Source organism: Ciconia boyciana, chromosome 2 (assembly GCF_034638445.1).
Source record: "Ciconia boyciana chromosome 2, ASM3463844v1, whole genome shotgun sequence".
NCBI classification, from domain to species: Eukaryota; Metazoa; Chordata; class Aves; order Ciconiiformes; family Ciconiidae; genus Ciconia; species Ciconia boyciana.
Window position 1 is genome coordinate 103,512,641 of NC_132935.1, and position 15,156 is coordinate 103,527,796.

Here is a 15,156-nt window from a genome sequence, read left to right on the forward strand (position 1 = left end):
AGTCATATTTAGTTTTATAAGGAATACCTTTGCACAAGAGGTCAGCATATGTCTAAATCTTTTTTGCCGGTAACACAACATTGGAAAGGTCAGAAAATAATACATAACAAATGGGATCCCATTGTGATCAGCCAAAAATTCCTGGGACGCAGTGGGCAGGGTATGCCATTGTACAAGGCACTAGTAAACCATTATCAGAATTAATGTGGATAGTTCTGATCACCTGTGTTTAAGAAAGAAGAATTCAAGGTGAATTGAGTAGGGAGAACCTTATTAGCATAACAAGAGAAAGGAACAAGAGAACATATCTTATGAGAAGAGATGATGTGAGTTTGTCTTGCTTAACATAGCCATTAAAAGCTGAGAGAAGATATGATTGCTCCATAAATACACAAGGAGAGAGTAAATGCTACGAAGGAAAAACAATTAGTTCAGCCAAAGAACAATACTGAAACAAGAATGAATGGCTATAAACAAAAGATGCAAATAAAACTGTTAGGAATTAGAAGATTTCTAACCAACAAAGGTGTGAAAGTCTGAAACAGTTGTCCAGCTGGCAAAAATTCGAATGATTTTCAATAGGGAGTTGGACAAATTTAGGGAGCTAGACACAGCTTATGCATCACGGTCAGCATACATGAAGAAGGTAACAAAGCATATGCAGTTTCAGAAAGTAGACTGGAAATGAGGGCAAAGACCTGAGATGAGCTGGTGGGTGGTAGGGCTAGCAATGGTTTGCCATGTGTTGCATGTATTTGGTGCAATACAAACCAAAGTTAGGGAGAAATACGCTTTTTGAATGCCAGTCAGTTCCCACCTTGAACTTTATGTAAGCTGTAACTGATTTATAAGACACTGCGCATAAAATGACTATTAAATTGCCCTTTATGGCAATGAGAAAAGCATCCCAGCACCCTTGAAAGGAGAGGGGTAATGCTCAGGGGATGCTGTACATCGCTGTACAGCACTGTGCAGTGCAGAGTCATGAATGCCATACTGACATTGAGGCAGACCAAAGTAGAGCAACCTGTACCCAGCAACCTGTACCCTGTCAGAGTCCAAGCTAGTTACAGAAGAGCTACTGATGGCCTTAATTTCCCCACAGCCCTGTGCCTAGGATTTTCTGTTGGTCAGTCTTAGCCAGTTCCCCAGCTGGGATCTTTATTTGCTGCCTTTGGCTTGCTCCCACATGCCAGCCTGGGCACCTATTCCCATCTGCTAATTAGGAACAAGGATACAGGTGGAACTGGCCTTCTCAGATGGGCCATAAATTGCCCTGTTTGAATATCAAGCTTTTCTGCATCACCTACCTCATCTGAAAAGGAATCTTATCTTTAAAAGAATGGTGCTTGCAGTTCTTCAGACTAGGGTTTTTTTGTTTGTAACTTTCATATTGTCCTGGAATAGTATGAGACTCTGCAAATACTGATGTAAAAACATTCGGGTCAAAAATTTCCCTGAAGAAATTTAATGTTTTTCCATTTAATTTGATAACTTCTTACTGGCCCCTGGGATGAAGAGATTCCTCAGTGTCCTGTGCATTCTTTAACGTGTGGCTAATGCAACATGCTCTCCTAGGGGGTTGTTTTTCAAAAAAGTGACCTTCTGCTAGGAAAGCAAAATAACAACTCAATTAAAAGAAACAACAAAGGTCACACCAGTTTCTCTACCCAGCTAGAAAGATAAAGCAGTGGAAAATGTAAGCTGCATTTACATTAACATATGGGAATATAAAGAGTATCATGTGTAAAACTCATTGATATGGTAGAATTCCATTTTAGGATGCCTCTGGAGAAAGAAATGATGAAGTTATTAAAATTTGTAAGAAGATGTATTAATCAGTCATGTGTTAGAACATTCAGTCTGGAGGAACGAATGCTGTCTGGGCAGAAGAAAACAGCAGTGGGAATCACGGACCCTGGTCTGTCACTGTTTCTTGTCTGATTTTGGAGAAGTTACTTATGTCTCAGCTAAGTAGCCTAGAAACAGCAAAGCACAAGAAGCAATGGAGGACTTTTCTCTTCAAGTGCAAATGTTGGGTATTAGAGTGCTGTTAGTATCCCTTGCCCACAGAGCAAGTAGACCCATCCTGAAGCCATACCACTGCTCTCATTAGCAAGCTACTCTATGTAATCCCTTTCACAGCAGCCAAGTTCACTGATGACTCCTTGGGGAGACTTTTAGGGCAGCTAGCATTGCACGGGTTATCAGCCAAGTGACATCTCTGAATGCAGGGCTTGTAAATATTTCTAGCTTTCTACAATAAATTAATAAGAAGGCTCCTTCCTCACTTACACGTTCATGCCAGGATCAAACACAAGCTGACCTTTATCTCTCTAAGCCTCATCTTTTCTTCTGTTGCAAAACTGACTTGCTGTTTACTTACTTCAGAATAATAACAGTGACACACAATTCATTAGTGACTGTAAATTGCTTGGAGGTGCTGGGATGAGGGGAGCTACAGAAGTGCTCAGAGTATCTTTTCCATTAGAATAATATGACAGTGTAATCAAGAGAGTTTTCTGGAAACAGTTTAATTCACCACTGGCTTTCTAGAGCAACAGTCCTGGGAATCTGATACAAAACAGTGATGGTAGATGCTTCTTCCCAAATTCTCAGGAATATGTCCCTTCCAGAATTTGCTTTCAGGAATACATCTCTTCCAAACCTTGGGATTTCTCTTGATCAGAAAATTCAAATTTGGACTATTTGACAAACACCTCACAAGTATGAAACAGTTGGATTTTCATAGTCACAGCTCTCCGACGTCTTCAACCCATGCCTCATAAATGTACAAAACCATACTCTTGCTCATTTGACCCTAGTCAGGTATGTTGATATTCAGCTGGATTTTAGGTAGTCCCCTGCCTGCTGCAGAGTTTCCAGTTAGGATCCTGGAGGCCTATTTCCCTGCACCTCGATGGCTCTAGCTGGGCTCCATTATGCAAAGCTACCATTTCCAGGGAGGAGTGACTGCAAGGAAGAACTGAATGGGGAGGGGAGCTGAGAGTCTTCAAGAATTCAAAATGAAATTCTTGGCATGTTTTGTTTGGCAACATTTAATCCTGAAATACTTAAAAAAAAGAACATTAGGACCTGCAGGATCCATGTTGCTGTTGGCTGACATACAGGCTGCTGTTTGCATCTCTGTTTCACGCGTGCTAGGTCTGCTCCCGACCTCTGAACCATGGGTACACAGGTAAAGGCAAAGGATGAATTAGGGTAATGGCCAGCTAAACTGGTTAGCAGTAGTAGGTGGGTCTTTTATGGCAGATATGTGTATCTGATGGGCCACACAGCTTATTTCAGTTCATAGGAGTACTGCATACTATAGCCAACGCCTTTCAGAGCAAGTGCCAGCTCTACTGCATATACACAGTATAGTTATATGGAGAGTGGACACTAAATTTCATAGGTGCTTTCAGGTACACAGTGGGGGAGCAGACGAAGGGCTCCGAGAAAGATGCCAAACAGCTCCTCGAAATTATATTCAAACTTTTTGGTGGATTGCTTTTATGAAAGGCACTGAAAAGGAACTGTCTGAGACAGCCCTGGCAGGCTTTGTAGACAGCAGGTTACATACCTCTGGGTCCTAAAAGGTAGGTCAAGGTTAAAAAAGGGGGCTCGTATAAATGAAAAAATGGTGATCTCAATGGTGTTTTTATAGGAAGACCAGATTTTAGGTTAAACCCTCCCAAAACTGTATAGGAAAGCTCTAAAAGAGAAAACATCCTTTTTTTCTCTCTCTAAAAACCATTTTTAATTTTAAAAACATCTGGAAGTTTTGACCAGAGACGTATGGTTTCTGGAAGCACTGCTCTGCAGAAAAATTTATACCTTATCCAACTACCTCCTTTCTAAGCAATCCTAGTCATTGCCAGCTGACCAGCCAGATATAAAAATAATGGGGTTCTGTAGATTTACTGATGTATGTAAAAATTGATGCTTCAGGTAATTCCACATGTCTGCCAACTCTTCCATGAATGGTGACAAGTACGAGCCTGCCAGAGGAGCTGCTTGACAAATGGCATAACCAAAGACTTCAGCCACATTCATAGTAACATTTTATCACTGTTTTTTTCATGACAATCCTCCTTGTCAGCTGTTTGGAAAAACTATTTCTTAAATCAGAGAAACATGTTCTTCTCCTCCCTCCCGTATTCCCCCTCTCCTCAGAGATGGCAGTCTTGGGCTTTGCTGAAGACACATGAAGTTACTCTTCAAAATACTGCAAGATTCCAACTTATAAATCTAGAGAGTTAGAAAATAATCTGTGCAGTTATTATACCTTAAGAAGCTCCAAGACAGCACACCAATAAAATAATTTAATGAGCATTCCTAGTGACAACTCTTGTGCTCAGAATAAAACATGCAACCGCAAACTCCTTTCCAAAGACCTGAAGCTAAGAATTTTTATAGACCGAACAATTTGTTTCTGTAATGCATTCACCAGGCAGCAAGCTGATTAAAATACTGGATATTGTAGACTCTCTCGGTTCCTAGTCTGTAGAGCTAAGCTCATGCTTCACTAACCATATATGACAGGTATACACAGGTATTTCACACATGAGGGAAGAAGAAAAAAGAATTAGCAGTGTCTGCTGGCAGGACACTGATTTCAACATTTTCCTTTTGGAATTGTAAAAAGTAAAGAAATCAAGGAAAAGTTTTGTAGGGAGTCATTCTTCTTCAGTGCGAATTGTACCTGTATGAGAAGGCAATGAACAGACAAAAGCAACACACCCACTGTTTGAAGCGTAGCAGCTTGCAGTAAATAGGTGATGACGGCCATTACGCAAAAACCTTTAATACAAAATAACTGTTCTACTAGAGAACTTGATGTGTTAGCTAGAAAGCAGTTTGCCAAAGGAAACCTTCTTCAGGATTTAGGGGTAATTCTGTAACTACCTTACTGACTTAACTTTATATTCCTGTTAAGAAACAAATTCACATATTAATTTTATGGGACTTCTGTAAAGGGGAAGCAAACTTTTAAGAAGCAGCAGGGTCTACTGTAAGTCATGTAAGGTAATTCTGAAATCCTGAAACTGCTTTTCATTTGAATGAATTCCAACAAAACATAAGTGCAGGCTAGAATGAAACAAACAAACATTAAAACTGTATAAAACCAACATTCTTTAATAAATGTGTAATTCAGAAGAGAGAATGAGTTTCTCTTTGTTACTAAACCCACAGTATTCAACTCTTTTTAAGCTGGTAGAACGTTCAAGTCACAGAAAGGCCTGTTTTCTGGGGCTCTGAAATTTTCAAGCAATATTTTCCAGGAAAGAAAGGGTGGAGGGAATGCAATTATATCGAATGAACTGCTTTGTCCTTTTAAGTAAATACAGTCAGCATAATTTTAATCAAGAGTCTTTTACTACTTTAAACAGCAATAGTATGTTTGACCTCGTAGACTGTTTTTGCAGATGATATTTCAATTTCTGCCATCAAGAATTTGTAATCTAAGGTTTAGATTCAGGGACATGAGGCAGAAGTTGAATTTATATATATGCCAAATCACAGCAAAGTCTGTGGATTTCAAGCATAGGCTTAAAATTAAATTCCTGTTTAATGATATTCTGAGTACACTGCCACATGCTTTCTTGAACTGGTGCATCTATTCAGCGAGCCACTGCAGCATGATTATTATTTAAACTGTGTTGAGTTCAAAAGAATTATAGTTACTGCCAAGTCACCTTTATTCACTGTTATTGTCACCTTTTAGCTAAGTCAACAGCATAGCTGGTCTGGTAACTACAGTGGCTGAGAACACCTCCCATACATTAGAAGAGCAGGAAGCTTTGGAGATGCCCACCACAGCTGACTGTAAGTAGTACTTAAATGCAAAGTGAAATTAAAAATACCTGCCACTTTATTATTAAAGGAATGTGCCCCTTGTTAATACAAATGAGACTGTTCCCTGTGACTCAACAGGAGCTATTTTGATTTGCACCAGTTGCAGATTACAGCAAATTGGGATTAAGCAACATCAACTAAATTCCTTGTAGAAAGAGGGAAAGAAGCTGTCACCCACTTGGAACTTTGCACTTTACTCTTACCCAAAGGGGGAATTTAGTAACATTTTAAAGGGGCCTCCTGGCTGTTTCTAAATTTTCACATTCTAATTTGTGCATTTAGACTTTGGGAAGTGTCGAAAATGGATTTTTGTTTTAAAGTTAGATGCACACATGTAAATCACATTGAATTTGCATAAAAAAAGATTATTTGGGGTATGCAAACAATTTCTTCTCTTTCAACGTTACTGACTTTTGACGCTGACTTTTGTGCATCAATATTTAGAGCTGGGTCCTTGGCGTCCATGAGTAGCTCCCTCAGCAAAAGGAAGCACAAATGCTTTTCCTGGTGCTGGAGTGCAGGGAGGCAGCTTGCTGGACTCATATAACCCTGCTGCTGTAACGTGCCGCTCGAGGCTGTAATAACAGCCACACGTAACACAGCAGGCCTGTCACCGCTCCCATTTACAACAGGGTAAACTGGGTCAAGGGAGAACAAAGGAGACATAAAACATTTTTCCCCTCTAAATCGACTGCTTCAATTTCACTAAGCAGAATTCAGGTACAGCTGAGGATTTTGTCATCTTCCTTGGAAAGTTTGCCCCTGGGCCATTAAAAATAGTTTAAATAATAAAATTAACTTGCCTCTTGATATCATTATGCCCCCTTTTTCGGATCAGCGATTTTATTAACAGATAATACTGATAAAGATTTATTTCTATGAGATTCTTTAGGGCTTTTAAAATATCATATGAAAGTTTTCAGCTCTTTGGCTCCTTACAGTGCTGTCTGGGTGGTCTCTCTTTTTTTTTTCTTTCCCCTATTTCCAAATAACAGTGAGATAAAATAGAAAAGCACACACAGCTGCAGACACTTTAAAAAAATAAATCTGGCATGCAATTTTGAAAAATCTTTTCAGGTCAGTGTCATTTTTATAACTCATGTTACAAGTTCTATACGTCTTTGTATTTCTCCCCTCAATAAACAATCCAAAGATACCTCAAGCACTCCTCCCACATAAGGCAACTTGAAAATATGTCAAGCAGCTTGATTTGGAATTTTTTCCAGAATTTAGTGAGCTTACACATTTTACTGAATGATACGCATTCCTTGAAACCTGCCATCTGACATGAACCCAATTCAGGTGCCAAGAAGAGTGATGGGAAGCACAGACTTACATTTCAGCTCCAGTTTGATGAAGTCAGTGTTCCCCAGATTCTCGAGAAACACCCCGTCCGAGGCCGACGTTTTGAAATAGAAGGAGATGTCTGCACTGGTTTCCCCTTGGAAGGTGGAGAAGTGAAGGTAGGATGATGAAGTAACGAAAGAAGCTGCGTTCCAGTAATTTCCTGCATGAGAGAGACAGGAAATACACACGTTTCAGTGCTCCCTTGAAGCTGTCAGAAAAGTTGAAGCTTTTCATGTCAGTATATGCTACGATGGTGTCTACACTGAAAAAAACCCCAAACACCTTGATTCTACTACCTCCTTTTTGTTTTTCTGGATATGGCGTGTCAGGTTTCAGAAGGCAGAGCAAGTTGATGGTACATTTATTTTCAAGTTCCTAATTTATCACATTCAGTCATACACCAATGTGTTGTTACTACATGTTTAGTATAGTAACACTGAATTATGGGAGATCAGACAGATGGGCAAAACACTAATTTGGCAACTGCCTCACCTCAGGCACATGTTCTGCTTTCATATATTGTGTCACATGTAACTTATCTGTCTTCAAATTTACTCTACACAACTACACCCATTTCTTCTGAAGATGTAGCCATGTCAATTAGGATCACAGGCTTTCCTGTGATCATATATCACAGGAAAAATCGAATAAAAGAAGCTAAGCAATATAGACACAATTAACATATGCCCCTAATAGTCCCCTAATACATTTCCACTGGAGAAATTTCATAATTAATAATATTCAAGGACTATTACAGTACTTTAGCTAGCATGCCAGTCAACATTCTGTGCAAGGTAGCATTACATTGCAAAGAAAATAGAATTAATAAGATATAGGTGATATGGTAAGCCAATGAGAGATTGAAAAAGCTAATTCTACTTTCATCAGGATGCTTATGTATCCAAATTCATAAATTTATTAAAATATCACTCATTAATTCACCACAGCTGAGTCCTTAGTATTCCAGCTAATAAACACAACAAGAAACTACTTTCTATTCCAGTCAAAACTCCTGGAGATTGGTTTTCCATTATTTGATTACTGAACTAGGTGATAATGCTATTATTTGTCTGGTTAGCACAGGATGAATATGAATGAGCATGCTGAAACTCCAGAAGCTCAATACTGCTTACATATAACACCACTGGCCCACACCCAAGTCCAAAGTGTTATAATTTGTGTAATTTATTAATCTCTATTCAAATTTAAATTGCACATCTGAATTAACAGAAGAAGGCTTTAGGTTTAAATACATGCATATATGCCTTCCATATTTCTATCCCATCCCCTCCATTTAATTCTGCCTCTCTCAAGAATGCAGAATGAGAGGCTTTGGAAAAAGCAGCAGCTTCCCATTTACTTTAATGCATCCCAGGAGGAAAGTTGTAACTGAGGTTTTGTGTCTATGTGTGTACATGCACGTGTGAGCAGTGAAAAGGGGATGAAATGGGCATTCATAACGCAAGATATATAGCTCTGTGAATTAACCACTTAGGCTAGGTCAGCTGGTTTTCAACATGTATTACTATTTACCCTATTTAGACAAACTGATAATTTCTAGATTGAATATTATTAATGATTTCTATAGAAATGTCAATAATCTTCATATCATAAACAAGCTTTAGCAAGAAAAGTCTGCTAAGTAATTGCAAGGTCTTTCTCTGAAGACATACCTAGTGATAAAGCAACACAGATTAAAAAGGTCTAGAATTTTATTTTCATTCATGGTCTCAGGTCTCTTTTCATTTCTCACTTTCCAGAGTGCTCCCTCAATATTAGGGTTGCTTATGGTCTAGGTGCATGAGTGCTTTGTCGATAATCTGTTAGTACAGAATCCAGATGGACTACTGTATACGCTTTCCCACTTGCAATGTACCTGGACATCTACATTTCCTTCTCCTGGGAGCTACAGATATGCTAGATGCTGGCAGACTCTCAAAACAGGTTTTATTCCACTTGCTGAATAAACTCACATGAAATAAACAGGACTTAGACAAAAAGTCAGGAATATATTAACGCAAACCTTGTTAAGGAGCTAATTTATCTGCCCTGAATAACCTTGTAGAAATGCTTGCGTGTCTTGATAAATTAAATAAGTATTTTAGTCCCCTAGCTTTACATTCTCTGAATATTACCGCAGTTATAAGCCTAAAACAAAAAGAACACACGACAAGCAAAAGAGCTGTGAGAGCTACAGGGAACCTAGTACGAAATTCAAGTACTAATGGAGACAAATATCTCTTCAGGGAAAAAGGCTCCCCAGCCACCTCACTAACCCAAGTGAGACCACGATGAGTATGCAGCTGTGTCACCGTCCAGCCAAATAGCGTGGCTGCAATGGGCTCTGCTGTCAGGCATCCTCCTCTGGCCGGGGATGCTGGTTACAGACCAGCCCTCCTGTCAGCATCATCCAGCCAGTCACTGCACGCAAGTCCCACGTTCACACCATGCTCACATCTTCTGTGAGCCCCACACATCTCAAGAACTACGAGTTAGACACCTATCTTAACTAATCACTTCCACTGATGCATTGACAATGGCTTTGTTGAAAGGATCATATGTTTGTTTTATTTTGTCAAGTCCTGGTGCAATGTAGCCTCCCCTTAACTGTAGCCTCCACTGCAATACAGTATATTATTGTCACTACTATTGCAATTAAGTAAATAAGAGTAGGAGCTGCTATATGAACTAGCTATTTATTTTGTAATATTTTATTTATATCTTTTTAATTATCTGGCAAACTTGAAAGCATTAAGTGTAATTTAACATAGACTCAGTCTGCAACGCTGGGACACACTGGGTTAAATCCTTAACCACGACAGCACATAACCAAAGTGCAGGTTTGCCTTTACAGGGAATTAATTTTCAGTTGTATGTGACCATTCCTTTGTATAGTCAGAGGGGAAGATTCCACTTTCTTAGTTTTTAAAGTCAAATATAGATTTCAGAGTTTTTAGGACTGATATTGGTTGTGGGTTCATCCAACAGGGTCCAGCAATATGGCAAAGATTTCAAACCATCACCACAGTACACTTTTAAATAGGACTACCACTCCTGAGTACAACTCCAGGGCCAGACAGGTGAATGGGTTCATATTGAAAAGTGTGTCACCGTTTTGTTAAAACAAAATCAAACAATTTTTATTTAGTGCTACATCTAGTCTGCTGCAGAGGCCCATCACTAAGGATTTTACATTTCATTCGAAATACTGTGATTTGACTCTGCAGAAAGCCTTGGCTGCAGATGCTACTGGCGAGAGGATAAATACAAACAGTGCAGATTGAATGGGAAAACCTGCAGCTTGAGAGAGACATTTTCAAAGACTATTAATAACAAATTCCTATAAAGATAAAATCATGTTTTCACACATCAGTATACATTAATCTCAAAACACTTTCAGGGGAAAAAGACATTTTATTAAGAGTACAATGGAAATGTTTTGCTAAACATACATAATGATTTTTATCATAAAATGGTATCTTTTGATAAGAAAGGGGCTGCCTAAGGAAATCTTGAATAAAAATCCACTTCACATACATTATTATTGTTGCTTGCTAGGAACCTTTGTCAGTCACTAAAATTTCTTTGGCACACTGTCACACTCCTTTCTTCAAATGGTTTGAACATATTGATCCTATTGGCATTTTTCTCCCACTTTAGGCTGAGCAAGCAGTGATGAAGGAAACTGGGACTGGGACTTAAACCACAGGGTAGATGTTATGGCAGCAGGGATACCAAACTAACACGAGGTGGGAAGGGAGTTTATTTAGAAAGAACACTCTAAATGCTAAGTTTGTAATCCATCCTGTTAATAATTATTGTCATGATTATTGCCTAGGAGTAACTGGACCTTACAAAACGGTATGTTTATGGGACATGACTGAGAAATGTCATTCATGTCATTGCAAGAAATGTTCTGCTTTGTAAGAAAGTCACTCAAGCTAGGAGGGATAGCATTTTTCAGGGACGCAGTAGGCTTGGAAACATTAAGACGGGGAAGGCAGAAGGGCTTCTATTTTGAAGATGGGAAGAAAGAGGAGCTCGGAGACACACCATCCCTTTTTCTGCCCTTTCTGCCTCTAGATAGCCTTTCTGCCTCTTAGCTAAAATACCATAAAAGCTAAGGAGGACTTTTATTGTAGAATATAGTCTGAAATATAACATTATAATTTTATTTTATTCTTTGTAACCTCCTCTATAATTCTGTAATCAAGACTACAGCTCTGTTGTATGGCTCTGTTGTTTTAAGCTTGCTTAGTGTTTAAATTTGACTTAAACCAATGAAACAGGTATAGAGCATGTTGCTGTCATGGAAGCACAAATACCAATAAATCAAGACATCAGACAAGCCTTTTCAGTTGTTTGCAACCCAAGATAAATGTGGAGATCCCCAAAATATGGCTGTGTTTCTCACAAAGTTGCATGTTTCTTGGTGATGGCATTAAGCCTTAGGATACAGGGCACGCAAAGGCAGGCAAGGGAAAAGCTGACCACAGCCCCAGAAGAAACTCTGTCATGGATGTTTGCCTTGATCCAAGCAGGGGTCAGAGAAATAGTTGTGCCGGAGATGCTTCAATTGACCACGTAACACTTTGTGATTCTGTTTTCAATTTGTGTCAAGGTTGCTCACAGCTCTGGTTATCTGCTGTGGAAATGAAAATCCAACTCATTAAGCTCCTGCAAAACAGCCTTACCTCTTTCTCATTAGTTTTGCTAACTCTGAGTTACTGTGTTCTTTATAATTTGTATGGTACAAAGTGTCTCTTCTATTGCTCCATAAAGACTCAGTCTCAGGCAGAACGCTGCACTGTAATTACAAAGGTATGATTTTTACAAGAAGCACAATAGTCTGTGGCCACAAGAAATCACCCTGACTACAAAGATTAATGAGAAGGAAACCTTAAACCTCAGATAAAAAGCTGAATAAAGACTTGAAGGTTTTTCCATGAAGTCCCACCTCAGGGAGGAGGAAGATGGTTGCCATAATACTGATAAGGACAAATTCACCTCGTCCTGAGTTATGCAACATGGACCAATGTCTTTTTACATGTGGTAGCTCTGTAACCCAATAAAACAGAGCCATTGGGCTTACAGCAATCAGCCTTTCAGCTTCTCCCTTGCAGTAGTTTTGTCCAGAACTCCCTTGCTAGCTCCCATCAATATCTTCTTTCTTAGCATGATTGAAATTCATGCTTTAACACCATCAATTTCACTTTTACATTTAAACCCCATTGAAATGGATAATGGCAACAGCAGAACTGTAAAAAGACGTCAGTGCTTTTAGCCCTGCTAGGCAATAGCACTAGAGAACGAATGCTGCAATGTCAGGCAGCTCTTATGTATTACAATAGACCAGAAACCTCCAGGGCCCTCATCTGCAGCAAAACAGATTTTCTATCAGAACCATTATGTGAATAAAATGTAAGAATAGTCTCTTATTTCAGAGAAGATGGATGTGTGAATGGAAAACTGTTCTGTGCCACAAAGTAATGGATTGAGATTATCCATACAATTATGCTCAACAAATCAAGGTTTTTTTTTTCCTTTCTTCATTCTGGGAGAGAGGAATCTATGCATGCACACTCAGAGCAGTTTGGGTATCAGTACAGCAACAAGCACAGCTTTGATTCAAGTCTTCAGATCTGCATCATGAGTGGAATTGGCCCTAAATAAATCCAAATTTGCTGTTGGACTTTATCCAACTTAATTGTCAATGAAACAAGGGGGGAAGAAGGAGGAAAGATATGCCAATCAAAAAAGAATGTCACAAGTTATTCAAGAAACAAAAGAAAAGTCAAAGAAAATTGGCAGTGTTTCTCGCACTGAGTGGAACCTTATTTTCAAAGGTATAACTGCAAGCTCGAAGCAGGGCAAGCCCTCTTCTGTCAATGGTGCTAATCTGAGCGGGGCTGAGAGGATGGCTTCAGTCTGAGCAGGAGGTGCATGTGTTGGGGGGACAGGAGAGCAAGGATGGCAAGTTGTCAGCAGCCTAAGTCCTTTGCTGGGAGGACTACAATGCTGGTGGCTTCTCCCTCCTGAAGGATCTGCTTGGTGTCATTTTTGTTTGTGCTAACACGCCTTTACACCTTCGTTCTTCACTGGACTGCAACTCTGTGCCACACTTACTATATGTTTTACTATACTACATTTACTACACTTAATGTATATATAATTTCCTATATATGGTAAGTTTTGCATATATTCTTTGATTTCTTTGATCCCCATGAAATCAATTTCACCCATCTCCAGTCCTGAATTTATTTGACTGCTGGTGAGTTGGTTACAGCCCCGGGATCCCCTGTATCAGTCAGAGCCCAGTCTTGTGTCATTCCATGCTTGTACTCCTCTGCCCTGCATCCCATGTTCCCACTTTTCAAGGCTGCTGCTGTCATACCAGATGTGTATTCCTCTGCATTGTATCATTATGTTAGTCATCAATATCTCATTCTGCACAAAGTATCTACTTTTTACTAGTATCTATATAAAAATGTGGTTATACCATAAGAAGATAAGCAAAAGTAAAACAAACTAGGCATAGCCAACCTTCCATTAGAAAAAAAATGGTGTTTCAGCTAAACCAAGTAAAAAAAGCTTGAGGCAGGAGCCAAAAGAGTGCAAGCCTGGCAAGCCTGTGGCCTTGCATCCTCGGTACAATATCCATAGACTCTAAGTAGAGATGGCAATATTGTATTTCTTGGGCTATGGGTTTACAATTTATCAACATCAAGGCAGAATGCCATTTGAAAAGAAGCATGTAAATTACTACTTAATTTAAAATTAAGATGGTAGTGTCCTGATTTACTTAATCCAAACATGAATCAAGAAAAATAAACTAAACGGAATTGCTACACAAGATGTTGGCTTAATAGCAGAAAAGTCCTTTGACAACACACAAGAAGAATAATCCCCAAGTCAACAGATGAAGAGTGTATTAACACTGCGTAGCAGCAAACTGAATTACACCCTTTGAGGCTAAATAAAAATACAGGTTAGATTTCAATTTTCAAGATAAAACTAGCTCTGTATCTTTCAACAAAGTAACAAATGGCTGAAAGTCCACAACAAACCCTGCTGAGAATATCAACACATCTAAAGATGAGTTCAGTTAGCAAAACAGAAAAGTTAGCTCTGCTGTGGTGACTGTCACATTAAAGACAATTCAAATTTTAAAGGATAAATGGTAGGTTTTAGAATTTTTTTTTTTTTTTAAATTACCTCAACTCCAGAAGGCTGCAGCATTGTAATGGAATGCATTTTGGCTAATCTAACTAAAACTGGTTCCTTCTAAAGAATGGGAGTGTTAAAAACCCTGAGAGATGGAAGGAATCTGGCAGAACTGGGCTGAGAGTCCGTCTTTGTTAGGATTTGCAGGAGGCTTGCCGGGGTCTAGAGTTTCAAAGCCAGGAAGAGACCAGTATGTCCAGATGCAGACAAACAAGAAAGTACATTTGAACTGAAAAACTGTGCTTATGGTTTTTAACCACTTCGATTTCTATACTATACTTCAAACCCAAAGTAATTCCTGGAGGCTTCTCTTCTGGAAGTTCACTGCATGCATCTTTTCTGAAAGTGAGATCCTGAAAAATGTTAACTGTCTCTGCGCATTTGGGTGGTGATCTTACACTGATGCCCTTGTCTCCTCCAGTTGTGGGAAGGTTGGTTGGTCTCCACTCACAGTCCTTTGCCACCTCTTCTTTTACTGCGAATGCCAAAAGTCCTGCATACCTGCCACTGCTGTGACAATGGTTGATCTCATCACAGAATTTGTCACCTTTTCACACAGGCCCAAGGTCTAAAGCCCCAAACTCCTTTATGCAGAACAAGATACTGAGTAGAAGGTAGCTGTCCGTCAGGAATTACAAATGCAGGCTAGGCCTAAATTGCTTATTTAGAAATGAAAGAATCTCTGCCCTATTATCTGGGATCAACTTGAGTACTATGGTCAGTAAT

General features: G+C 39.2%; 1 protein-coding gene across 1 annotated transcript in view; it reads right to left on the reverse strand.

Annotated features, from left to right (window-relative positions):
- CNTNAP2 (contactin associated protein 2) overlaps positions 1–15,156 on the reverse strand; it is a 1,193,181-nt gene that overhangs the window by 119,716 nt on the left and 1,058,309 nt on the right. The window contains exon 16 of the mRNA XM_072853401.1: positions 7,196–7,366. Within this exon, the coding sequence (XP_072709502.1) occupies positions 7,196–7,366 (171 nt within the window). The remainder of the gene's footprint in view (positions 1–7,195; positions 7,367–15,156) is intronic.